Source organism: Arvicanthis niloticus, chromosome 29 (genome assembly GCF_011762505.2).
Source record: "Arvicanthis niloticus isolate mArvNil1 chromosome 29, mArvNil1.pat.X, whole genome shotgun sequence".
Lineage (NCBI taxonomy): Eukaryota > Metazoa > Chordata > Mammalia > Rodentia > Muridae > Arvicanthis > Arvicanthis niloticus.
The window spans coordinates 3,700,687-3,726,370 of NC_133437.1; the positions used below are offsets into that span (position 1 = coordinate 3,700,687).

A 25,684-nucleotide genomic window follows, 5' to 3' on the forward strand; every position below is an offset into this window, starting at 1 on the left:
CCGACTTTGCCAAAACATTGTTTCATAATAACAGAGCCAAAATTAAAAGCAGAAAATACTCTTGTACTCAAAAATCTGGGCAGCCTGTCATGTCTGAGAAAGTATCGATTAAAAATCAATAACACGAAAGAGCACGGTATCCACTTTTTATGATACTTAATGATTTGTATAAACTGACATGGCAAGACTTTTCACTAGCATTCCTTCTGTAAACGTATGGCATCTGATACTTTTTAAAAAATATTCTTCATCTTCAACCTGCTCCATGAATCCGGCTGGCATTTTGCCCACCCAGGTTTTTCTCCAATGGCTGGGACGAGAAGTCAGTCTCTCTCCAGTAGCTTTTTCTCCTCTCTAACTTAAAAGGGAGCTATCACAGTTAGCTTAGGCTGTAATTTAATTCTTTATCTTGATATTTCTTATTTACATGTTATTTTATACATACCTTTTCTATTATTATGTACCACGTTGTAACTCATAGTATTTAAAGATATAATCAACATTTCAAGGTTGATGTCTCAAGTAACAAAGAATCTAATAGATTCTAACACATTATTTTGTCCCAAGTGTGCAATAAACAAGTATTATATTGACTTTGAGAGGAATACAAAATCTGGTGTTTGTCTTTAAATTTTATTTAGCTAGAAACATATAAGATATAATAATTATTTGTACATTTTTTAAGATGAGGAGTCTCTGCTGGTGTACGGTTTGGTATGGATCTGTATGTATGTATGAAATAAGGTGAAACTCTCCGTAAAATTTTGATTCACACCCTCTTTAAAAGAAAGCAAAAGGTATCTTCTTTGTTTATAAAGTTATCTTTGAGAGGTACTGGAGACTCTGATTTGATTTTTAAAAGAAAATAGTATTTTAAAAAATAATGTGATAAGGTAAATTTAATTTTTCTTTAAATATTTTCTGGTACTAATTTAACACATTTAATATGGCATTCAAGAAATAAAGCTTTTAAATGAAACAACTTAAATGATATTCAAGGGGTGTTTTCTTCTGGGAGTTCTCAAAGAGTATACTGAGCAAGTCATTGATAAAAACTTCATAACTATAATTGTATAAATTCAAGAACATTACTTTAACACTACTATATCATTGACAGAACAGATCAAGGCCTCATTATGATGTGATGCACAAAGACCTGGTTTACAAGTCTTCTGTGGATCCTGTTTATCACGCAAAAAATTAACACAATAGACACTAATGTTCCCTTTGGAGCATTAGGGTTCATCAAGTCAGGGTGTGTTCACGCATTCCTTAGCAGGTAGTACACAGACTCTTGTCATGATAAATCATAACAAGTCCAAAGGAATGATTTCCACTTAACAGATTATAACATTCTTGGGAATTTCATAATTTATAATTTATTACACTTTGAACGTATTATCACCAACGTGAATTTTAAATAATGCAATGATTTATGCTATATTATCAATAAGCATTTTATACATATATGCACCAAATTACGTTATAAACCATATAAACAGGCTAGATTGCAGGCAGTTGTTCATACTTTTCCCAGTCTAGGAACTTAAGTTCATATTGATTTTTATGAATATTCATAAAAAGCAATTCATCCTAAGCCTTATATACCTTTCATGCTAAGCAAAAGCCTGGAGCGGATTTTCTGACCCTCATAGCATAGACATTTGAAAATAGGTACTACTGATGGAGAGTGTGACATGGACGGGGCACAGGTGCTGGTGGGCGCCTATCTAATCCTGAAGAGTGTGACACCAACCAGGCACCGGTGCCGGTGGGCGCCCGTCTAATTAGACCTTTTGTGTGGTCTGCTTAGCTGAGGCAGAACTCAGGGTTTGTACTAATGAAATCTTTTGAAAGAAACCACATTCCCCTCAAAGTTTCAAGTAGTCTTTTTTTTTTTTTTTAATCTACAAAGAAAAATTCTGTGGTAGTTGGAGATAATTTCTATCACCTTAAATCTAAAGGACTAAGTGAATGATGTTGGATTGGCTTTGTGAAGAAAACATCACGCTTTATCTTTTCGTGGGATAGTTTTATTGTGTTGAGATTAGAGACGGAGAGAAATTGCATTATTTAACATGCAAAGCCATTCGCTTTTTAGAAAAATAAATATTATATGCAGTGAAAGGTTTCAATCGTGAAGATTTCCTGAAAAACTTATATTCCATTTTCGTGGTTATTAGTTTTGCTATTTTCTGGGTCAGTAACTGTCAAGTAGTTTTACTGTTTCATGTTACTGTGAGACATTTAAAGAACATTTCTTGGGAATTTTCATTTCAGATTTTATAAATTCATCTTATTCTTCAGAGCTTTCAAAAAATTTAAATCCCAACCAGATCATGCAAAAGGATAGCAGTTTTCTAGCTTTCATTAGTCACCAATTTAATTCCCCTGGTCTTTCAATATTTTGGTTGTAAACAAGACCATAAGCTTAAAAATCTAAGTAAAACTAACAGAGTAAAGCAAAGTCAAGACAAAGTAATTGCTTTGAGCTTACAAACTCATTCTGACAAGGAAAATTTCCTTTCTTCTTATTGTTAGCAATTCTCACAGACCCAGAATAGGTCAGAGCGGCCTCTGTGACTGGAACACTTCAATGGCATAACCGTCTTGCACACTGGAGGTCACCCTTGCTACTTAGAAGTATTCTGCAATTTCACAAAACAAAAGTGGATCTTGCATATTTTCAATGTGCACTACAATTTTCAAGATATTTTATATGAATAAATATATGGATCGTATGTGTCTTCCATGTATATCTAGCCATGCTAAGTACAATTAAGAAAACCATTGTGAGAATATTATGGTTGTCTGATTAAATAAACAAATGACAAGAACCTTTTCAAAGTGAATCTAGAAGCTTATATTTTATGTGACATGGATTTTGAAATTTATTTCAAATTGTCACAGCAAAATTCTAGGAACACGGAGCATGTTGCTCCTTCAGTGTCAGTCAGCTAATGTGAACTGGCTCATCCCTTGACACAACCCTAGTTAGGACTTAGGACTTATGATAGATAACTTCCACAATAATTTTTATCAGAAACTTTATCATAATATACTGAATATCTGACCATATTCTACTGGTTTTTTCATACAATATTAGATCTGTTTTTATGCCCATTGCAAACAAAATACAATGATATAACACTGTTAAGATTACAATTTCTTTTTAAAATCTAGTTACTAACAAAGCATGTGTATTACTTTGTCATAAGTATCACTTGTATAAGTATCAATATATACTTCTTGATGAAACCCTGGTTTGCACATGTTAAGTCCACAGGGAAACATGAAACTAAGGAGTGGTACACTTGTCTGCATCCTGAAGCAATTTAAACTAAGGTCAAAGATAGACTGTGATTGCATTTTGGCAAGACGAATGGGAAAATAGGACATTTGTCATCTGGCACCGTAAAAAAAGTAAGAGAAAATAACAATAACAAAAGGCCAGGGGCCAAAGTTTCAGGTGCTTTTCATCAGCAACAAAAAAAGAGAATCAGAAAAAAAGAGGAAATAATTTTCATTTTAGGTGGTTTTTTCTTTTTTGAAATTCTGAATAAGAAAAAACATGAATTTTCATAATACACATTAACTTATTATAAACAGCCAATTTTCTTTCTCATGTCTTTAAGTATATCATTAAAATACATATACCCAATTTCATCAAAGCTTAGCAAAATATAATTGTTATCTCTCACAATGGTCATAGGTCCGACACAGGATAAAATGTGGGAAGATGGCGTTAAAGATTTGTATGAGATGATATCGCAGCGGAGGGCACGCCAGCACATTCCTTGGCTAAACAGAAGCCTGAAGGTACCTAGAGATATTTCTCCAATAACAAAGCAACTTAGCCTTCTGTGCTATTCACACTGTGTGAGGTCCCATCTACTCTCCTGGTCAATCTCTGTTTAGGGTTCATTGGAGAAAATCAGTGTGCTACACGAGGTCTGGATGGCCAGCTTGTATGAAGAAAGGCAGCTTTTGTAAAGCATCACTCTCCCCTTCCATCAGAGACTGGTGTTCTGCCTGAATCCTTCTTTTCAGGCTTGTCATCCTGACCTATGGAAGGCTAAACATTGTTTCCCTGAAGCCTTTCTCAACCATGCCTGTATTTATACATATCTCTCTTTTTTAAGCAGTACCATCACTGAGTTTATCACTCGTTATAAACTTAGTCTGTGCATTTTAGAGATCTTAACCAGAACAGACTTTTTCATTGTTATCAGCCAGTATGTGTCTGTGACCAGTTACAGCAAGGGCTGTCTTTTTATCCTGGAACCTTCACTGCACTGAGAACAGTAAACTTTGACCAGCTGAAGATAACCAAGCCTCTCCTTCCCATTAACTCTTGAGCACCTCCTTGGTATAAATTCTATGACCATTGTTACTTCATACTTTCTGCACAGGTATTGGAGAATGTGTTATTTTCTCCACTAAGATGAACTCTCTTTGACACAGAATTATGTCTTATGCATCTACAACATCATCACTAGAACTCCTACCATGTCTCCAAATAAAAGTTTCAGATCTTGAGATTAGAAATGTACCTTGGGTGCTAGAGTGCTGGCCTAGCATGCAGAAAGCCTTGGGTCCAATCCACAACACTGTATATACCAGGTATAGTGCTGTATGCTCATAATCTAAACACTGAGGAGACAGATGTTCAAGATCATCCTTGGCTTCATAGTAAGTTCAAAACTACTCTGGGAATATATAAAACTTTATGTCAAAAGTTTTTCTTAAACACTCAGCAAATTAACTATTTACTAAATATCTTGGCAAGCATACAATGATAATTGCCAAAAATGCTACAATAAAGAGTATCATGTCTATACTATCAAAGAAGCTACAATGCAGTGGGTAACAGAGATGCATATGAATATTACCCAGGAGATCAGAGATGAGTGAATGCAGAGGGCACTTGCTGAGCTATGGCTGAGAATGGACACGGCCACTTTCAAGCTTCAAGTGGAGACTTAGCAATGTGGTATATGTTTCTTTAACTCTAAATTTTACTACAGTCTGTTACAAAGTATTTTCCTTCTGGGTGTAGAAAAAGAACCTACCTGAATAGAGATTTTCAATGAGTCCCTTCCCACAAAAAGGAACAATGCTTGAAAGACCTTCAGCTAGAGCTCTAGAGTAGATGTCAGCCTAAATGGAAGGAGGCACTGGACAGAGCTGGCTCTCAGGCTGGCTAACAGAGTAAGTGAATGAGTGGAGGAGTATGGGCAATGGTGTTTACTCTTTTGAGTGAGTAAATCAAACAATAAAACAATCTTACACCAAACACAAGCATACTTTTTGTATTTTTATTGGATATTTTATTTATTTACAATACAGATGCCTTACCAACCTAAGACAGAAGTGCATTGCTTTTGATAATGTATATTTCATGATGAGTAAAGAAGGTATTCTTGTCAGAACCACCTAAGACAGGCTCAGTCTTGTTAATGAAATAAAAAAAGGGGGGAGAGGCTCAGAGCCTTTGGGTCCGCTTGGCAAGAATCTGACATGGGCCAAGGACAAGGAAATGAGCCGCTTGGCATGAATATGGCATTGGCCAAGGACAAGGAAGTGGGCTTCAGGCAGGAATCTAAATCTTAGGCTAGCACAAAGAAGTAATTAAGACAGGAATCAAAATTTTAGGCTAGAACAAGGAAGTAGGCTTCAGACATGAAAATGACCTTGGGCTAGGACCGGGACGCAGGCTCAGGTACTACTGATAAACCCTTAGAAACAGTGATCATGGGAGTGCTCACGTAATTGGATTTAATGCCTTCCTTTTTCTTTGACTATTTGTGTTTATTGCATTGCTTGTTCCTTGATTATTTGCATCTATTGTATTGCTAGACCCTCAACCTAGAACTGACCTTAATACATGCATATAATCAAAACGGTATAAAAGCATAAAGGAGGAGGGGGTGGCATAAGGGCTTTTAGGGAGGGGAAATAAGGAAAGGGGAACACAAGCATTCTTTACATTCACCTGAGAACTTTGAATTCTTATTTAGAATGATTTCCAAATGATTTCTAGAGAATGTTTATGTTTATACTTATGTATGTGAATTCATACACTAATAAATGTCTACGTCAGGAATGACAACAAAATAGATTCTGTCCATGTTCACTCTAACCCCATGGCTGCTTGATCTTTCAAACTAATCCTAAATTCAAAGCTCCTCATAGATAGGCTGCGTCTAACACCCCCAAAGCATTTATATCCAGTTTTGAATTTATTTTAGGTTAGAAATAAGTTTCCATGTGTGATAGATATAAAATGTTGTGTTAAATTTCAAGAAGTTCCTGAGAGACTGTCTTTATGGTATCAGAGGTCAGAGTAGCTTACCTTTAGCAGAGACTCTTGATAAATATTTGTTGAATTTCACTTCATTTTCCCATGAACAAGGCCTGGAAGTGTCAGTGTTGAGTGATACTAAACAATTTATTCCAAAAAAAATATTCATGATATCTCCACTCACACACTCCCAGGTAATTTTCTATATTGCTTCTGGTACAGTCAACAGTAACTTTATTCTTACATAATTATTGAAGAAGTATCCCTAGAGTATAATCAGTAAGGATCCCCTAAAAGTTAAATATCCAAAAGGCACAATAGGAAACTTTTTTTAAAAAGTAGACAGGACTGATTCTGTCTCTTGTATTACCATGGCCCATTGTTTGGATGTTGTACATGCTTGTTTCTCAACAGTACGTATGTTAAAGATCCTTCCTCTTTAGGATGGCAATGTGGTAGGTGGTACAACCTTTAAAGGGCAGAGTTTACTTCACAATATCCGGTTTGTTGAGCTCATTGCCTTTGGGGATGATTAACTTCTTTCTAGTGGGTTTCCAGTTAGTATCTGCAGTAAAGAGCTGTTACGAGGAACAATGCTGACCCTCTTCCAATTTCTGGCTCCTCCACTGGATTGCTCATACACACATTCCTGTCACAATACTGTCCACCACAATACCCCCCTTATGGCTAAAGGGACCATCGCTAGAGCTGAGTGGAAATAGGCTCCATGCTTTTTGGTAACCAAAATTGTGAGCTAAGCAAATGATTTTTATTTGTGCACTACACAACATTGTTATAATAGCATAAAGACTAATATACCATTCTGGACATAGAAGATGATTAAACTATAATCTACCCATTGCAAAAACTAAATCAACCAAGGTTCAACATAGCCTTAGAAAGAACCAGTCTTTCATTTCTGCTGGAGTAAGTATAATTTAATCTGGAAACTAGAATGGACCTGAAATTTATGGAGTTTAAAACTTCATCCAGATGAGTGAAGATTATAAGCGTTGTTCTTAGCAAATGATGTGAAAGATTTAACTACTGAAAAATCTCCTGACACTCAAGAAGACCAACAACAAAACATTAGAAGTAGCAAATCGGGCTGAAAGGGCAGCTGAGAACCAAGTCCCAGATCCTGATGTGTGGGGGGGCATGCGCCTTTACTCCCAGCACTGGGGAGGCAGAAGCAGGCAGATTTCTGAGAGTTGGAGGCCAGCCTGGTCTATATGACAAGTTCCAGGCCAGCCAGAGCTATGTAATGAGACCTTATATCAAAAATAAAAAAAAATACAAATAAATAAACAAAAACATAGAAACAGACAAACAAATAACAAAAAGAACTATGTCACAGCAGGACTTGCCATTCCTAATAAACACTGTTCGTTTCAGGTGTTAGATGTTGTGGCCAGACAAACAGCCTTTGTAAAATCTGAGTTTAAAACTCCTATCAGTTGCAGGAACATCATGTAAGAAAGGGCTGAGGAAGGCTTTGCTGAGACACTTTAATAGTGCCACAACTCCAGTGAGGAGCAAAGTCAAGAGATGGTTTCAGTGTATGTGTCTGGCCAGGGTAAGAGGAAATGTGTCTCCAGAGAAGAGTATTTTAAGATGCTTGTTGCTCTCCTCACTTCTCAGATCTGCAGCTCCTTGCCCATATTCTGTTTGTGAATAGAAGGGAGAGTTGGCTTGTGGCTCTCAGTAGTAAATAAAGGAATACTCTGGAATTTTGAGGAAATTTTATCTAAGATATAAGAGCTATATTAAACTCTTTTTCCATATTGCAAGAAAGTGAGTAGCACATGTCACTATCACCTATAAAAATAAATACAGATACATAAACCATAGCCCCACCATGAAGGATCTAATTCAGGATACTTAGAATGAGGTCTCGGTATCTCCATTTGTAATCATCTCCATATACAAACTTGGATGCAGAATGAAGTCTGAGAACTCTTACTGCAATTTTTCTTCCTATTGTGCTTTCTTTTCTTATTAAGGCAATTAATCACATGAACAAGTTATGGAAATGACTGGTGGCTGCAGTATTTAGCCTTTATGATTGATATTTGACTATTTGTGTTTATTGTCTTGCTTGTTCTTTGACTATTTGCATCTATTGTATCGCTAGTTCCTCAACCTAGAACTGACCTTAATACTTGCATGTAACTCAAATGACAGAAAAGCAAAAAGGAGGAGGGGGGATGGGATAGGGAGTTTCTAGGAAAGGGAAATGGAAAAAGGGGATGACATCTGAAATGTAAATAAATAAAATACCCAATAAATGATTGGTATCAGTATTGTTAATGTCTTTAATAATTTCCCTTTAATGTTTCTGAATTTTCTTAGAATTATCCAACAAAGGATATGTAGAGGAGAAATAATTTCTGTAAGTAACTTTACTGTGTTGAACTGACAGTCTGGTGAAAGCTCTAATGGAAGGTAATGGGAGACTTTCTTGTGTGGACAGGACTCCTATCATTCTGAGTAGATCAATTATCCCAAATTCCCCCAAAGATCTCATGGAACACTTCCCCTATACTTCCCCTATGAAGACAATTTGCAAGTGAAACTATGGCAACTTTTCTGATATCTTATGGAATTTTTTTCTTTTCTCATTTTTTTTTTATTTTATGTGCATTAGTGTTTTGCTTGCATGTATGTTTATGTCGTATCTTAGAGCTATAGACAATTGAAAGCTGCCATGTGTTTGCTGGGATTTGAACATAGGTCTTTTGGAAGAGCACTGAGTACTTTTAACCACTGAGCCATCTCTCCAGGTCCCTTCTGGAATTTTTCAAATCATTGTTTACACAAAATATTTATAGGTTTTTAAATAATGGAGTCATGTAAAAAAAAAGAAAGAAAGAAATTCTTTCCCAGTGTATTTGCTGTCTTCTGGTTTTAAGATTTTATGTTGTATGAAGATTAATACTTTTGTGTTATATTCTTTTATGTTATACTTATTGGTGTGGACAACTTAAAAGGCAATAAAATACAAAGATTTATTTCATTTGGGAGAGGGGTTGGTGATCTTGTGAAATTTCTAGAAAATAAGCCTTCAAATTTGATGTCAGGTTGCCTGTTTTTATCTTTAAATGTAAGCACTGTAAGCCAACATATATAAAATCAGTCACGTGACCGTATCTTTACTATATGCATGCTATTCAAATTTTACCGCACTTTTGTTATGTCCATCATTTTGTTTTCTCCTTTGGGATTTTTTTTTTTTAAAGCATTAAGCTCTTGAGACTATTGGAAAGATGATTTGTGAGGGAGGCAATAGTGCCCACCTCTTCCCAGTAGGCCAGAGATAGCTAAGCATAGAATAATTTCATTATGACAAGAAGTTCTAGTGATGCCAGGCTTGGCCATTAGCTGTGTTTTGAGCACCATCTAAATCTCCCCGTGTCCTCAGTGGCTGCTATCTAGTGCTTGCATAATCACCTTTCACGTGTGCAAGTAAGTCACGGAGTCTTGCCAGCAGTAGTCATGAAAACAAATTTTAATTGAGTTTGGCATGTCAAAACCCTTCCTTGGGTTTTATGTTTGATGTACCCTGTCACATTTTCAATGAATAAAAAATGGCCTTCTTACATATTTATTACACGTTCTCAGTTAGTGCGGTTTTGTTACACAAGCAGTTGCCTTATTATTTTTTACACCTGCACTTTGATATCACCGTGGTTCATTGTCAATCAGCACAATGTATCAGAAGTGGCACAGCTAATGAGCGCTCAGTTGCCTTCCGTTCATTTTACATGGTGAGAGGATACAAGGGATTACACTGTAAAAGTTGGGGGAGGAGTTCTGACATTTTATAAATGTCATATGTCAATCCTACGTTGTGGTGGCTGTGAAACACTGCATCCCAATGGCATCCTAGTCACGTGACAGGGCATGATCGCTCCCAGGCTATGAGATATGCTTTTACTCCTAAGCACTAAAGAAAGGGCCATGTGTGTGTGTGGAAGAATGACAGCGGGGCTGGAGAGGGAAAGAATGAGGGGGCTGCTTTAGAAGTTAATGCTGAGACTTTGGGCTGATATTCACAAATCCAAAAATACTTATCATCACTATATGAATATTAATAGAGATAAAATTTTGATGACAAAGTACAAAAACACCAATGTGAAAACTTTGGTTTTTTGCCTTTTTATTGTTAAACATTGAAATATTTTGTTTTCATCAATTTAAATTAGAATTTGTATCAGAGGAATAAAATGATTCTTATTTTATGCAGCATTATTTTAAGGTGTGTTCATAGTATACAGTGTAAATAAGTCAATAAGTGTAAATAGTAAAACATATTAACTAGTTTGTTTAATATTAAACATAACTTATTCATTATTCTTAATTCATGAGGGTTTTGACTTATAAATAAATCTTTTATTATCAATTGCAGAAAAACAAATATCTTTTCATTTTTCCTGTTGAGTTTGTGAACTGTCTTGTCTGAATTCAGGATTTAATGGCAAGAACTAAGTTGAGAATTTTTAACCACCCATGGGGATGGCCAGAGGTCACTTAAGAGTGCTGGCTGCTCCTCCTGATTCCCAGCACACAGGATGATTCTATCTGGAATTGCAGTCCCAGGGAACTGGAGGCCCTCTTGTGGCCTCCTTAGGCACTAGGCACAAAAATGCTACATGAAGAAAAGGCATGCAAATAAATAAATTCCCCCAGAATTTAAAAATAAAAAAATTAACTAGTTAATTTAATATTAAGTATAACTTATTTTCACTGAGAGTTGCTTTGCAGGAAGCAAGGAGAGAGCAAAGATGCAGGAGAAGCTTAAAGACTAGAAACAGAAACAACAGGAAGGGGAATCATTGAGCCTTCAGCCCACCAGCCCTTTCTGTCAGAGTCCCATGCTGACCACATCAGGCTCTTCCACTGTTCTCTCCTGCAGTTGACACAGGCCATGTGCTCACATGTTATCCCCTCGTATGTATCAGGCCGGAGCAGAGGACTACTACCCTGTCGATCTGGAGTGTTGTACCTCAGTGACATTATTTTTCACTACTTTAAAAAATAATGTTCCCTAGAAGCAGTAAGTAGGACCTGTGGAGTGGAGTGTGTGCACATGGGTGTGGCCATCTCCAGGCCAGTTTGCTCTTTCTACTACACTGTGATGTTTGCGTTTTCCCCCATGCAGAAGATGGCTTTGTGCACCGTGGGAGTGCCTCTCGTCTTTAGGCAGGAGTGCTGAGGGCTTCATCACAGATTCCCCTTCCTTCCAGGCTCTGTATGACCTTTGGACAAAGAATATTGAAAGTGTGAAACCCAATGGAAAGGATGACGGGACAAATTAGTTACTTCTGAGGATTCCCTCACTTTTCCAGTGGGAGCATTATTATTCCACTTCAACTATTTTTCTAATTAAAAAAAAATCATTTTATTTACTTATTTCTGTAGGGGATGGGGTCTCATCATGTAGCCCAGAGTAGCCTCAACCTTACAATTTTTCTCCCTTAGTCTACGTAGTGTTGGGATTATAGACAGAAACTACTACCGTGACTCTCAATTCTTCTTTATAATAAAACTATATATCCTTCCTATTTTAATAATTGCCCTTACAAAATATAATCTTGGCATTTTGGAATTTTTACTGAAAAAGCTGTTTTTGGAAAAAATCCAAGAATCATGTTTCCTGACACCGAGACTGGTGCTGGAACCATTTGTCTGCCTACTTTTTACATTAGTGATTTGTTACTTTTTCATTATAAATATTGGAAAGCATTTCGAGGCCTAGATATCTTTTTTTCTTTGTGCATCTGTGTGTGGTGGGGGATGGGCATGCTTGTGCAGGTCAGAGAGTGACCTCCTGTGTCAGGCCACACCTTTCATTCTGTCTGAGAGTCTCTTGTTATTCACAGCTGTTAGCTGACCCATAAGCCTCCAGATTTCCCTGTTCCCATCCCCCAATCCTCACCTACCTGTAAAGAGATGCTGGAATTACAGATGTGTGCACTACTGCCTCTGGCCTTCAGGAGCTTCTGGAGATCCAGACTCAGGCCGTTAGACTTTATGGCAAGCACCCTAGGGTGCTTCTGTAGCTCTCAGTGGACATTTTATATTCTCTTCAGCGAAACCGAATTTAGAGATTTTAATTTTATATTTTAAATTGTTTTTTTATGTTGGATTTGAGATATTTGAAGTGTTTTAAAACCCATGTTGAAAAGAAAAAACCCATTTTTGGAAAAACAAACAAACAAACAACAACAAAAAAAACCACTGATAGTTCTGTCAACCTTAAGAGAAACTGAGCAGTGTAAGTTGGACTTTTTCATGTTGTGCCTTTGTTATTCAGCTGCCTGCCCAGAACCCATGCACACATGAGATTGTGTGTTTGTTAAACTTGTAGTCTTAACTTTGTCTAGTGTGGCAATGTTTCACATGAATGCCTTCTTTTCAAACTTGAGAGTGATATTAGTTTTACTTCAAATGTGTTTTTTCACTATAGTCAGTCCTCCATCCCATCATCTGTAAATAATTATAAGTGATAACTATCTTGTCTTAAATGAAGATGACAATAATTTAAAAATCTCTTCCTTTTATTTCATGAAACCTGAAAATAAGAACTTTGCTTTGGGCAGTATGTTTATAAATAATGTGCCTAAACTATTAACTGCAAATACATTGCTAGACATATGACAAGACTAGACAACCCATTAAATCTTATTTGTTGAAAGCTATCCAGTCCTGTTGTTAGTAAGACAATTTATTCATACAATCATATAAAATCATTTTTAATAAAGAACAATCCAAGGCAAAGAGAAAAATGTCTTTATCCATAAGCAACCAGTTGAGAAATGGATTTTTATCCAGTCCGATCCTTTTAGTCAATGAAACAGCATTTTCATGCATAGTGCACTCAAGTGATAATTAATATAGTCTAATTCCAGACATGATGCCTGAATTGATGGACTGTCAGCGATACCCCATGTTAAAATCAAACCTTGACAGGGGTTTAACACCCTGGAACAGGTCATCATATGAGAATACTCTTTGCCTCTCAGTATTTGTCTTCAACCAAGCAAAGTATTACAAGATGGGGTAAAGGAAGAAAAAGGAAATAATTACAAATGAAGAGTGACGCCAGCTGTGAATAGAACATATGTTAGGCCAGGCAGAGGCATCGTGAATTATATCATTTCGTGATGAAACGGCACTGGGGCTGAACGGGTCTATTTTAAACCTTGATGTATTTTATCTCTACTGTATCTGGACTGTCATCTTTGGAGAAAGACTTGCTATAATTGAGAGTCAAGTCCAATCTGCATGACTTGAACCTGAAGTGGGGGCCAGATGAGCAGTGCGGTGGAGGCCAGAGGCCTTCTAATAAGATAAAGTGAGCAGTCGCCTTTTAAGCTGTACACACACTTACAGATGCATTCCGTGAATACAATTTTCAGAGTTATGGCTTCCAAATGTCACTCACACTACAAAGTTCAGGAAGTGTTCTAATAACTAAAACAGAAAAGAAGGCCAGGATATTTCAGTGCTCATTTTCAGGAGACAGAACCCAAACCTGTTTTATATTAGACTTCCCTTGTAAAAACCTATTAGATGTAATCAGCATAATTTGTTCATAATGTGTTCTCATCATGTTTGATTTTATTTGGCCGCTTTACCAAAATCCTTGTCATTTTTGCATATATTAAGCTAAATACCCTTTACATGCCCCTTGCTTTCTTGAAATTTATCTTGATAACGTCTATTAAAAGAAATACCTCCCTTATTGAAAACAAGTTTATGCATCCAGAGCTCTGTATTTCATAAGGCTTTTTCCTTCAGCGTGCATGTAGACGTTCTGTCTTCTTGACTGAACTTTAACCTTGTCCGGACAAAAGCCACAAAGCATGAAGCCAGGAGACGTCTATGGTGCAACAGGGCAGCGATGTAGCTCGCTCCATAAGCAAGTCATTTGGATGTATGTAAATACATACATAATATATATTCTAGCTTCGAAGCCAGTCCAGATTTTTGTACTCACTCCTTTCTAATTAATCAAGCAAGATAGTTTCGTTGGAAAAAAAATATTAAATGTTTCTTGATGCTAAGTTAAAGACTAACAATAAATCATCATTAGTTGTTTACATAGTTTATGCAGTTTTTCTTCCTAACTGAAAGTTTTCTTCTTGGAGAATACCTGTAGATTAGGAAGTAGCTTTGATTCTGTCTCAAATTTCTAATGAGTGGCTTAAACTAGAACACCATTGTACAGAAACATCAATGACAAAGATGGTCAGGGAAAAAAAAGAAATGTAACAATTCGGTATTAGCTGTATTTCCTGTACATTTACTATTTAAAATTAATCTCCTAAGGAGAGTAAAGTCTATTCCTGGAGGCTGCTCAGCCGCCACTCACTTCTCAGAAGCAGGTGCTGCTGTGGACATCTTCCCCATGGAGGCAGCGTTCTCACTTTGTATCCCTGCATTCTTCCTTCGCTTTATTAAAGATGGGCCAGTTGTTTGCTTGCCTGCAGACAAGAGAAAGATGGCTCTTCTAGCCAACATCATAGAACAACCCATGGCAAATCCAAAGCTTCTGTAAAGTATACGGGCATAGCGCTGTTAGCCACAGCCTTTGAGCATCATCTCTGGCAAATGCTCACAGATGTTGCTCTTCTTTTCAGAACTACGAAGATTTTACATAAAGCTAATCATAACTATAAAATATTAATGTTCCTTGTTGCAGACAATTACTTTAATATTTGCAGAGAAAAAAAAAAAGAGATCCCACAATCTTAATATAGCAATTGGGAGTGGGGTTATTTTAGCCAAAGTTCCAGGTTATAGTGTATCATATGATAAAGTGAAGGGTGGAGACTTGACGACCTGGGCATACCATCGTCACCCAGAAAAAGAATGAATGCATGCATTTTTTACTTGCTTGCTTGCATTCAGTTCACTTTCTGCACTATTTAGATAGTTCAGAACTCCTTGCAAAAGAAATATTGCTGCCCATAGTAAACTGAGTCTTCCCACATTAATTAACTTAATTAATTTCTCTCAGACTTCCCTACAGGCTAACCCAAAGTAGACACTATCTTATTGAGACTCTCCTCCCAGGTAATTCTGGGTTGTGTCAAGTTGATTAAGTCAACTATCTCATTAAATAACTCCCAATATGTTTAAGGTACTTGAAATATCTTATGGGAGATATGTGTACTATTTCAATATGCCAGTTCTGTTACTTAAACTTTAATAATATTATTCATTTACAATATTTTATAAGGATTCAGGGGGGGATGTGTGTGTGCGTGCATGTACGTGTGTGTGAGAGAGAGTTAATTAATACATAATAAAATATTTTTTGTATTTCAGCAGTTCTTCATTCTGAAAATATTTTAAAAGTTATTCTAAGATAGTTTTTAAAAATATTTTCATTTTCTAGATAGGGAACATATATATACATATTTTGTCAAAACCACCTGAATGAAATATTTAATGTTTCTAGCAAGGGAATTCATGAATGCTGATACCCTGTTCCTTGTTATAATACATTAAGAAATAAATTATATCTTTTAGAATAAACTCCCCAAAGTGATTTAGCTCCTGTCATTGTTATTAGTGCCATATCTCTGCCTTCAGCATTAAAGTTTAAGTATAAAAGTTCACATTAGACACACCAAATTCAAGAGTGAAATTCATCTTAACAATTCTGTAGTTGTGAATTTGAGCAAGACTGTATATAGACCTGAGAATCGTAAAAGAAATTGTCGGCATATAACTGTCTTGCTGTTTAAGATTGAATCTTTGGTTTGTTTTCTTTTTCTTCTTCCAAATGAAGAACATTGAAGTCTCACACAAATAAGCCATTGCCATCAAATTGTAGGCATTTTAATCTTGGCTTCCTCTGAGCTGGCTGTAACTTGAAGAGATCGGCAATTCTACCATTCATCCAATGCGTACATTTTTCTCATAGCCCAACAGTGTCAGAGGAAACCACTTACATCAGGAAAAGGCACACTGTTTCTATGAGGCTCGGCATAGATAGCACACTTCACACCTGGAGCTGATGAGTCTAACATGTGCCTGCCATCATCTACAAAGACCATTTTCATCACCAGTCACGGAAGGAATTAACCAGAGAGCAGAGAAGATGTCCTAGGTGATGATATGCATGCTGAAACTAACTTGTAATACCATTAAGATATTAAATGATAATGATCTTTATCATCAGACAAAACAAATACAAGTAATGCTGTTTGGTTATATTGATTTGGTGCTTGTGAACCTATATAAGATCTGAGTTTAAATTCCTTGCACCACAAGGAAAAAAAAAACAAAATAAAATTTTTAGTTTTGAAAACAAATAGAAGCCCCACACGGTTTTCTAGAAGAGATGGATGGAGCGTGAGTTTCCATTGTTTGTCCTGTTGTGTTGCCATTGCTTAACTTAGTATTTTAATTAAACACGTTGGCATTTTCTAACTGTGGGTTTCATTGTTGCATTTCCATACATGCACATACTGTATTTTGATCATACATGCCTAATTTAAAGAATACCACTGGGACCGTGACTCGGTGGGAAATCACCTGCCTAGGCATGCACAAGCTGTCAACAGGAGTTGATTGCTAACATTGCAAAAATCAACGAAGTTAGTCCTCAAATGATCATGTGTGCATCTGAAGTTTCCAGTTGTTTGAGCTGGACACATAAGAAGTTCTCTAAAACCCACACAGAACAACATAATTATTAAAAAATAATAAAAATAAGCTAAGTTGAAGCTAATTTATTAAAAATTTAACTGTCCCTATCAATAGTTATTTAATAATTTGCTACTGATATTTCAGACTGAATGGTAACATCCAGGCTGCCACTGGCCTTGAATTACCATTAACATGCGATGATTTATTCATTTGTTTTGCTTTCTGTTCATAAAATGACAGAAGTAAAGTGAGACTGTGCCTGAACAGTTCTTAGTTCAAGTCTCTGCACACAGGCAATGGCTATGATGTAACTCAAGACTCTGTGCACTGGTGATGGCTATGGCGTAACTCAAGACTGTGTATTGGTGATGGTTATAACATAGCTCCAGACTCTGTGCATTGGTGAGAGCTATTATGTACCTGTCCCTGAGACCTTTTGTCAACAGTTACATTGATTATTTCATGCTTTGTTCATGTGCCTATCATCATCATCGGGTGTCAGAAGACTCTCCTCCATTAGAACAGTGATCCTCCTCATTTTCTTAGCCTAAAAATGAGTTTGCATTTTGGAGTTGTCTGTGAAATATAGAAAACTCTTCTGTCTTTCATGGTGTTTGTTTTTTTAGCAAGGAAAACATCTAAAAAGGGCCATCTCCAAATAGTACATTTCAAGCACACTCCCACTCAGAAGAGGGGGTGGAAGGGTTACGCTACAGGACATGTCTTAAGGAAAAAAAAGTAGACATGAGTGTGGAAATGACGAGGGTATGGGGGGGGGAATGGGTCATGAACAGCTGGCAGAGGTGAGCAAAGAAATGATAAAATGTATTATTAAAAAGAACAATAAAAATCATGTATGGGGCTGGGGAAGTGGCTCAACATGCTGTACACAAGCCCGAGAATCTGAGTTTCCATCCTTAGCATCCATGTAGGATGTGCTGGCACACACCTGTAATCCTAAAGTGTCTATGCTAAGGGGGCAGAGGCAGGCACATCTCTGGAGATCACTGGGCTATCAGTCTAGCCATTTGGTGGGCTCTTAGTGAGAGACCCTGTCGCATAAAACAAAAAAAACAACAACAAAAACTAATGAACAATGTATTGAGGAAGCCATCAGCATCCTGGGGCATATGTGCGTACACACACACACACACACACACACACACACACACACCAGATAATGAATAAATAAGTCAGCCATAAGTAACCTTATTGGCCATTAATCTTTCCACCGCACTGTTACACAGAAAAGGACAGACTAAGATAAAGGGGTAGGACTTGGACTTTGTATCCCCACTAACTAATCTAATATTAGAGCTCAAGAACAGTATCTATCACTCATAATGGGGCTGATCACAGTAAGGATGATTCATGGACCAATGCAGTTCACACTTGGGGTGGCTCTCAATGCAGATGCCTGGCTGTAGTTTCAAGGAGAGCCGGATGGAGCTGTAATTATTCCACTACGTAAATCATCTCTGGTGACTGTCAGAACAGCCCAGGTTCTACAACTATTGACGAGCACAAAGCCTGTAGCAGCTTTCACAGAGCTGGCACATTGTTGGACTTGGCAAACAGGGTGTTTAAAGCTGTTTTTACATTAGTTTCCATTATTTTTACAAAATCTGCTACAGAATTTAAGCTTTTTTTTTTCCTACATTCAAACGTATGTGTGTTTGTTTATGGACAGATAAAACCAAAAGGAAAATGAGAAAAGCATCCCAGGTTTTGTGCTAAGTTTTTACTGAAATAAGTGCTAAACTTCCACCCCACACACTTGCTGTTAGAGCTGTAGATAAATATATCTATTCAAATTAGCAAGATTGACCTCTGGTGTCTGTAAATCACAGTTTCCTTTCAGCCCCTCATGCTGAGCTCACAATCTCTCCAAGGCAAGTGTCTCCTAAGTCACCTGAAATCCAACCTGTTTATACTTCTGGTTTTGTTTTGTAACGTTATCCTTAATGTAGTGCTTATGCTGTTTTTTAACACACTAACCTTCAGTTGAGAAAGTAATGGAAATCAGAGGTGGGAGGAAAACTCTGTATTACTTCAGGTCTGTGAGTTAGGGCATCAACACTACAAACTGCCCTGCACTGAGACAACTACCTACAGACTCGGTTTCCCTTGCCACTTCTATCTATAAGTCCCTTAATTGTCATCACATGAGGTATTTCTTTCCACAGACTGAATGAAAAGGGGGTTTCGGGGACCCATAGGCCTTGGTTTGTGTTCTAGGGAGCGGAAGCAGTAGACATTGTTCTGTCTATGCCTTTCCCTTCTAAACACTGGTTAGCGTTTGTAAGACGGAAAGCCTGCGTCACCGGAATCCTCCTTTGGAAGCTCTGAGCTGCTCAAGTGTCTCCAGATCAAGAGTATCCTGAGGTTCTCTGATGGAGGACAGTAGCAGGAAAAGGACTGGCTGGCCTTGTGACACAGCGTGCTACCCCTGAAAAGAGAGGGATGTCTAAAACTCACTATCTAGTGACGAGTGTTAAACGTTTAAATTTAGCATATATTTCTACAACTTTGGTAAAAGGGAAACTGACATTTCCTAAATCTTATATTAAGATGTTCAGAGGGAGTTGTCTTTAATATAATAATTCTCTTCAGATTCTAAATCAAGAAAATGCCTTTTATAGTTCTTCATTTCTCAGGCACTTGAAATTTTAACAAGATGCAAAATAGAGAACTTTTGTATGAGTACACAGTAATTTTCTTAAAAGTCTTGATTTGACAAATAAGGTATCTCATTTTCTCAGGGTAATTATACTTGTTTTCTAAATAGAAGGAAGACATAGCAGCTGAATTACTCACGTATTTTTATTCATAAATTATAACTAGTGACGCTATAAGATCTTGGAAGAGAGGACTCAGAAAAGACATTTGCTCACTTTTAAAATTTTGATAAAATACTGATTGTCTTCATATTTCTAGATCTTCTTGGATGTAGCTGAAAGGGCTTGTCAATGTCATTTTTCTGGCTACACATCATTTTTTATCTAAAAACTAATGCATATTTTATGTGCCGCAGGACGTAATGGTAGGGACACAATTCAATAATAACATTTATTTATCTAGCACTAGTGGCATCCGAATTATCTATATTATCTCATTTTGTCTTCATGTTGGCCCTGCATGGATGCATATTTTTATTCATATCCAATATCCAGGAAACCAAGGCTTTGAGAATCTAAACTACTTGCTAGTTCAAGCAGCAGAGTGAAAGCAGAGCCTTTTTCACACCTATCCTAGATAAACGGAAACCAGAGCTGAAGATGAGCTCAGGGATATATGGGACTGTCTTGTGCATCATGGCAGTCAGAGCCAATGGTAACCCCATGCAAGAAGCAAAAGGCAGAGACTGATTCCCCCAAATACCAGCTGTCACGCCAGTGAAGTAAATGTCACTTTTATTTCCTCAGCGGAAGTGATGAGATGAGAGCCATACCCAAGCTGTGAAGATATACACCTTGGCTGAGCCCAGAGTGTTTGCCTCTTTGGTCTAACTATCCCTACGCCATACTGTGCTTGTCCTGCCTCTCTACTGGTGGTGCCAGGGCACTGCCTCTACACTCACGCAGGGGAAGCAGAATGAAGTCTGGAATGTGGCCGGCCCCACATCCCATGTCTTCCTTCAAGGAACTACTAGGGAAGACAGCATAATCTGGGACGGAAGCTCTGGTTCCTGGTCTCCTTTCTGGCTGCTCTAATGCCACTGGAGCCCTCGATGTTTTCCCTTAGGGTGTGAGGCATGAGGAAAGAATGGGAAGGCAGAGCCTGGGATGAGTGGAACCTGTCTAGAGCACTAGTGGGGCTATGGGGAAGAAAGTCTTTCTCGGGAGTTTTAGATTGGGCACTTTACAATGAAGGCCTTACCCTACAGAAATCCTCTAGAAAACAGCTCTCTGCGGTGATCCTTGCTTATTCATACTGGCCTATTTGGTGGTGGATGTGAATATTTACACTTTGTTCAGGATGAACCAGGAATTAAATACCTTTTGTGGGAAGGAGTACTCAGAAAGGGAAGCTCACTGGTTTTACACTCAGGGGCTATCTAGGCACCTCATTAGCACAGAGAACTACAGGTGTTCATGCTACATGGTCCTCAGTGGGGTGTCATAGTGACGTGTTCCAGAGCAGGTAGAGGCGGGTAGGGAATGGCTCTACTCCTGCCATTCTCAATTCCAAGATCCCCAGGGTTTGAGCTCATTCAACTCTACGATTTCTTATGCCTGTCTGGTAACAAGGTCCCCACATGCCCTACATCCCTAAGTCAAGGCCTGGAAGCTTCTAGCCTCCATACACCTCCTCCAGGATGACTGATTGAATTCAGCATTTTTTTTTTTTTAGCTGAATTGCTCTGCCTGGCCACATACTAACTTTGGCAATATGTTCTCATCTTCTGGCTGAAGAGTCCTGTTCTTTCTCATTCTCTGGTTAGTTCTGTCTTCATCTGTGTCTAGCTTGTTCTTTCTGCAACCTGTCTCTGTAGAGCTGTCTCAGTAAAACTGGCATCCACACGCACCACAGGAGAACACCACCTTTTTTTCTCTCTCACTGCTCTTTAGTGGCTTCTCTTCCACTGCTGTTCTCATGTGACTGGGGCATATCCTATCTCGGACTCATCCTGTCAAATCTTTCTCTGATTTGTCACTTTGTCTGCCCCTCATTAGACATCATCTTCAACATGGCTGCTTCTTTCTACAAAGTAACCTGACCTTCATTGTTAGAGGTGAAAGGTGTATACTAAGGGTGTGTCTGCATTTTGGCCAGATCACCTTTGGATGTGGTCCGATGTGGTCTGTTGCCCGTGCAGCCATGCTGCTGCTGGATTAAAATTCCTCTGTACAATACACAGGCCTCCATAGATAGAGCCAAGATTTTAGCCCAGCAACAACTACCTGAAAAGAGTCTGTTCCTCTTTATGAAATATAAGTCACCTAGTACATGGCAAGTCTCATGGCTTCCAGAGGACAGTCCGACATATGCCTGTCCTAAGAGAGCCTGCCATCCAACGGAGCTGAGGGATGCATGAATAGATCTTAATTATTCATTGTATTTGGTTGTGGTAGGCATGGGTAGAATCACCTAGAACCCCTTGGGGAAAAGCAAACAGTTATCAGGTTTATCTGAGCTGAATCTCTGTCCCTCCCTCTCACCCCCCCTCCCTCTTCCAAACACACACACACACACACACACACACACACACACACACACACACCTTGCTATGTCTTATCCAAGTCTAATCAGAAAGCAACAAGAAACAGTGATGTTCTGAGAGCTCACTGCTCTGCTTGACTTTGTAGCCACGCTACCACTACTTCTGCTCTAACCCTGTCCTTAACGACACGCTGACTTCTGGATTAGGGGTTTCTGTTTTGTCATCAGTGCATCAGCCCATATGCCACTTAGGTAGCAGAACTTGATTACAGTTTTCAGCATTGATTTCTGAATTGCTGTGGGTTCTCTCTGGCATTATCTGGGATGTGACCTTTGCAGTTTTTGATTCAGAAAAAGTTTCCTCAAGAAGGAGCAGGGTAGAATGGCCCTTAGCTCAGCCTCGGCTTCTGGTGTAATCTTTCTGGTCATGCCTGTAAGTGCTGTTTAAGGCTAAGCCTATGATTATAGGCTGCTTTAACTAAGAGCTGTGAGCAGTGGGTCAGAAGTGATGCCAGCAGCCCTGGCAATGCTAGTCATTGCCTAATGGACTCTTCACTCTTCACAACTTTCTCAATCCTACCAAACCTAAGCAATAGCCCTGGGAGGCTGAATCCTTTTCACAAATTCAACATATGTACAATAACTTCTCCGTGTGAAAAAAACCCACATCTTTTCAAGAAAGTTCAATTCTCTCTTTTTTTTAATGCAGCATTTTGGTATGCAATATTCACACTTATAGGCAGTTTGTGTTATCCTTAATATCTGTTTGCAGATATGTATTTTTCAAAGAGTTGTATATTCAATAAAATTAGGTTATTTTAGATATCTTCTACTCATGGAATCTAGTTAAGAAACCAAAAGTTAAATAAAAATTGGAAGAATATATAAAACACCAGAGTACCTTTAAAGTATAATCTTGTGAAACATTTATTTGCTAATTCAACAAATATCTATCAATGTTTATCACACGCCTAACATTGCCTTTGGCACTTGGAGTTACAACAGTGAACAAAGCAGCCATAATTTCTTGCTGCTAATCTATGTGGGTTCTAAAGTCATCCTCTTTGAGAGGAATAATTATTTCAATAATCCACAAGTTTGTATAAATTACAAGTACAGCTTTTGCTTTCCTTAATTTAACCAGTTTGACAACCTTTCACCTGCAATTGCTTTCCTTCACCTGTACTTATTTTCCCTCTTAACAAATATATACTAGAGATTGAGTAAAACACTGGTGTGTTTGCAGTCTAGAGAGCTGTCTCAGGTGGCTCTGTCCTAAATAAGAAACTGAGATTTGTTTTTAGTGTCTTACCGAAAGTCATACAATGTTTCAACATGAGTAAAAGAGAACTGTTCAGGGGAAGCTGGAGAGGCTGTACAGATGTGTGGTCTTCCCAAACAATTTATATTTAAGAGACTATTTACACTAGAACCATCCTTGGCAGACAGTATTGAAAGAAAGGGGGAAAGGGAGAAAATGTCGGGAGATATTTAAGAACAAGATAGTTGTTGGCTTAAGAACAACAAGATAGTTTGTTGACTGGTAGATAATAGTTTTGGCAACTTGTATCAAATCCAGAATTTAATAGTATGCTCCAAGTTTACACTCGTGTAATGGAAGTGACAAGAGGGAGATTGCTGATGAACTTTTGGTATAGAAGTAGCATGAAATATACATGTCTACATTAGGCACACTGTCTGCAGAATGTTTGATGTCAGCTAGGAATCATGCTGTGCTGGTTAGAATGGGAAGGGCCAGTTTCGTGGCAGCTTCCTTGCACAGTGTCTTAAAGTGTAATTGAGTATTGCTTGGACCAGTGCACAGTGGGGCCACACAGGCAACAATTCCTGTGGACATTCTTAAGCACAACCGCCTTTACCTATGCTTTCAGAACACAATCCTGTCAAATGTTATCAAAGGATTATCACCTACTCGTGTTCAGTATGCAGTGAAAAAAACGGCTGGGTTCCTAAACTTGAAACCTATATATTTATTAATGCCTACAAGATCTACGAAATATGCCTGTTTAGCCATTCGGGAGTTTTGTGCTTAATTAGGAGCCACTCACAAAAAAAAAAAAAAAAAAAAAAAAAAAAAAAAAAAAGATTGTTGATTTTGAAAAGTCAAACATTTTAAAATTTTCCTTCTGGAAATAATAATAGGAATTGCTAGTAGTGCGCTAAGAACACAATTATATGAGATATCGGGAACCATAAATAAAACATAAAAAGTCAGGCATAGTGGTACCTGTCTACAATCCTAGCCCTACCGAAGTGGAAGCTACAGAATCAAGGGGTCAGCCTCAGCTCTACAGGGAGTTCAAGGGCAATCTGGAGCTACTTGAGACCTGACTCACTGCACCAACCCCCACAAAATTTAAGGTAAACCTGTGTTTTAACAACCATTGTGAAATTTACCATAACTATATCAGTTTAAAATTTTTTTTGAAAATTTTAAAAATGTCTTAACAATCACTGTGAAATTTACCATAGCTATATCAGCTTTAAAAAAAAAAAACTTTTTTCTGAGAATTTTAAAAATGCTAGTACTAATGGTCTTATTAGTGCTATAATATGAGCACCAAGGTTTTATGCTGATGGTTTCTTCTTAGAAATCTACTTTATTCCTGAGAAAGGTTCATTACAGATAATTTATCATGGGACAGAAAACAGCCCTACAGTGGTTAACTGAGAAGCCTTCAATTTCATCTCCAATATTAGCACTGATTAATTGAGACAGTGAACTTAGCCCCCACATCCTTCCATACCCTAAATGACATCACACTTGTCACAAGGTATTTTCAGAATACTTTGGAATCACAGGCAAATTACAAATTACAAAGAAACTCGGTAAATCAAGAGCAGTACTAGTATAGTCATCCAAAATGTAATAAAAGAGTTCTTAACTGTTGAGACCATTCAGCTTGGGTTTGAAGATGAAGTCTCCGAATTTAGATTCCTACCTCCTGCAATTTAGTCTTGAATGTTTATATTATTTCCGTCAAGCTGCAACCTGCTAAAGGTAATTATTGAATTCTTCTGCTTTGCTGAGAATCATTTTATTTTATGGCTTCCCTTAGTTTCTATTTTCAGAACCTTCTTTTCCATTTTACACGCCCTCTCTCCACCCCCAGAACCTTTATGCCTTGTATCTCTTTCCGCTTTATATATTTTCATTTGGAAATATTCCCCATGACATTCACCATTCCCTGGTTATTGCTATAATCATTCCTTACAATAGATAGACAGGTTGTATTTTTTTAGGCAGTCATCTAAAAAACAATCTAATCATGTGAATGATGCTGGCAAAATATTAGAATTCAATTTTTTTATAAAATAAAATAATAAGTCTAAATTCTGGTATTTTTTGTATCAAGATTATGTGTCAACAATTTTCTACTTGTCTGTTCTCTTGTTGTAATGAAATAAATTGATTCGTGGATCTTTCTGTCTGTCTCTGACTTTCTTATCTCTGTCTCCCTCTCTTTCTCCCTCTCCTCTCTTTCTTGTGGTGCTAAGGGTCAACTCAGCACCTTACAAATGCTAGGCAAA

At 37.7% G+C, this 25,684-nt stretch overlaps 1 protein-coding gene across 7 annotated transcripts in view; it reads left to right on the forward strand.

The window, feature by feature from the left end:
• Positions 1–25,684, forward strand: part of Kiaa0825 (KIAA0825 ortholog) — a 393,509-nt gene that overhangs the window by 219,394 nt on the left and 148,431 nt on the right. Inside the window, exon 21 of one of the 7 annotated variants that reach the window (XM_076927054.1) lies at positions 3,713–3,814. The exons of the other annotated variants lie outside the window; for them this stretch is intronic. Coding sequence (XP_076783169.1) covers positions 3,713–3,728 — 16 coding nt within the window. The 3' untranslated portion in view covers positions 3,729–3,814. Of the gene's footprint in view, positions 1–3,712; positions 3,815–25,684 lie in introns of those variants that run through there. 7 annotated transcript variants of the gene reach the window in all.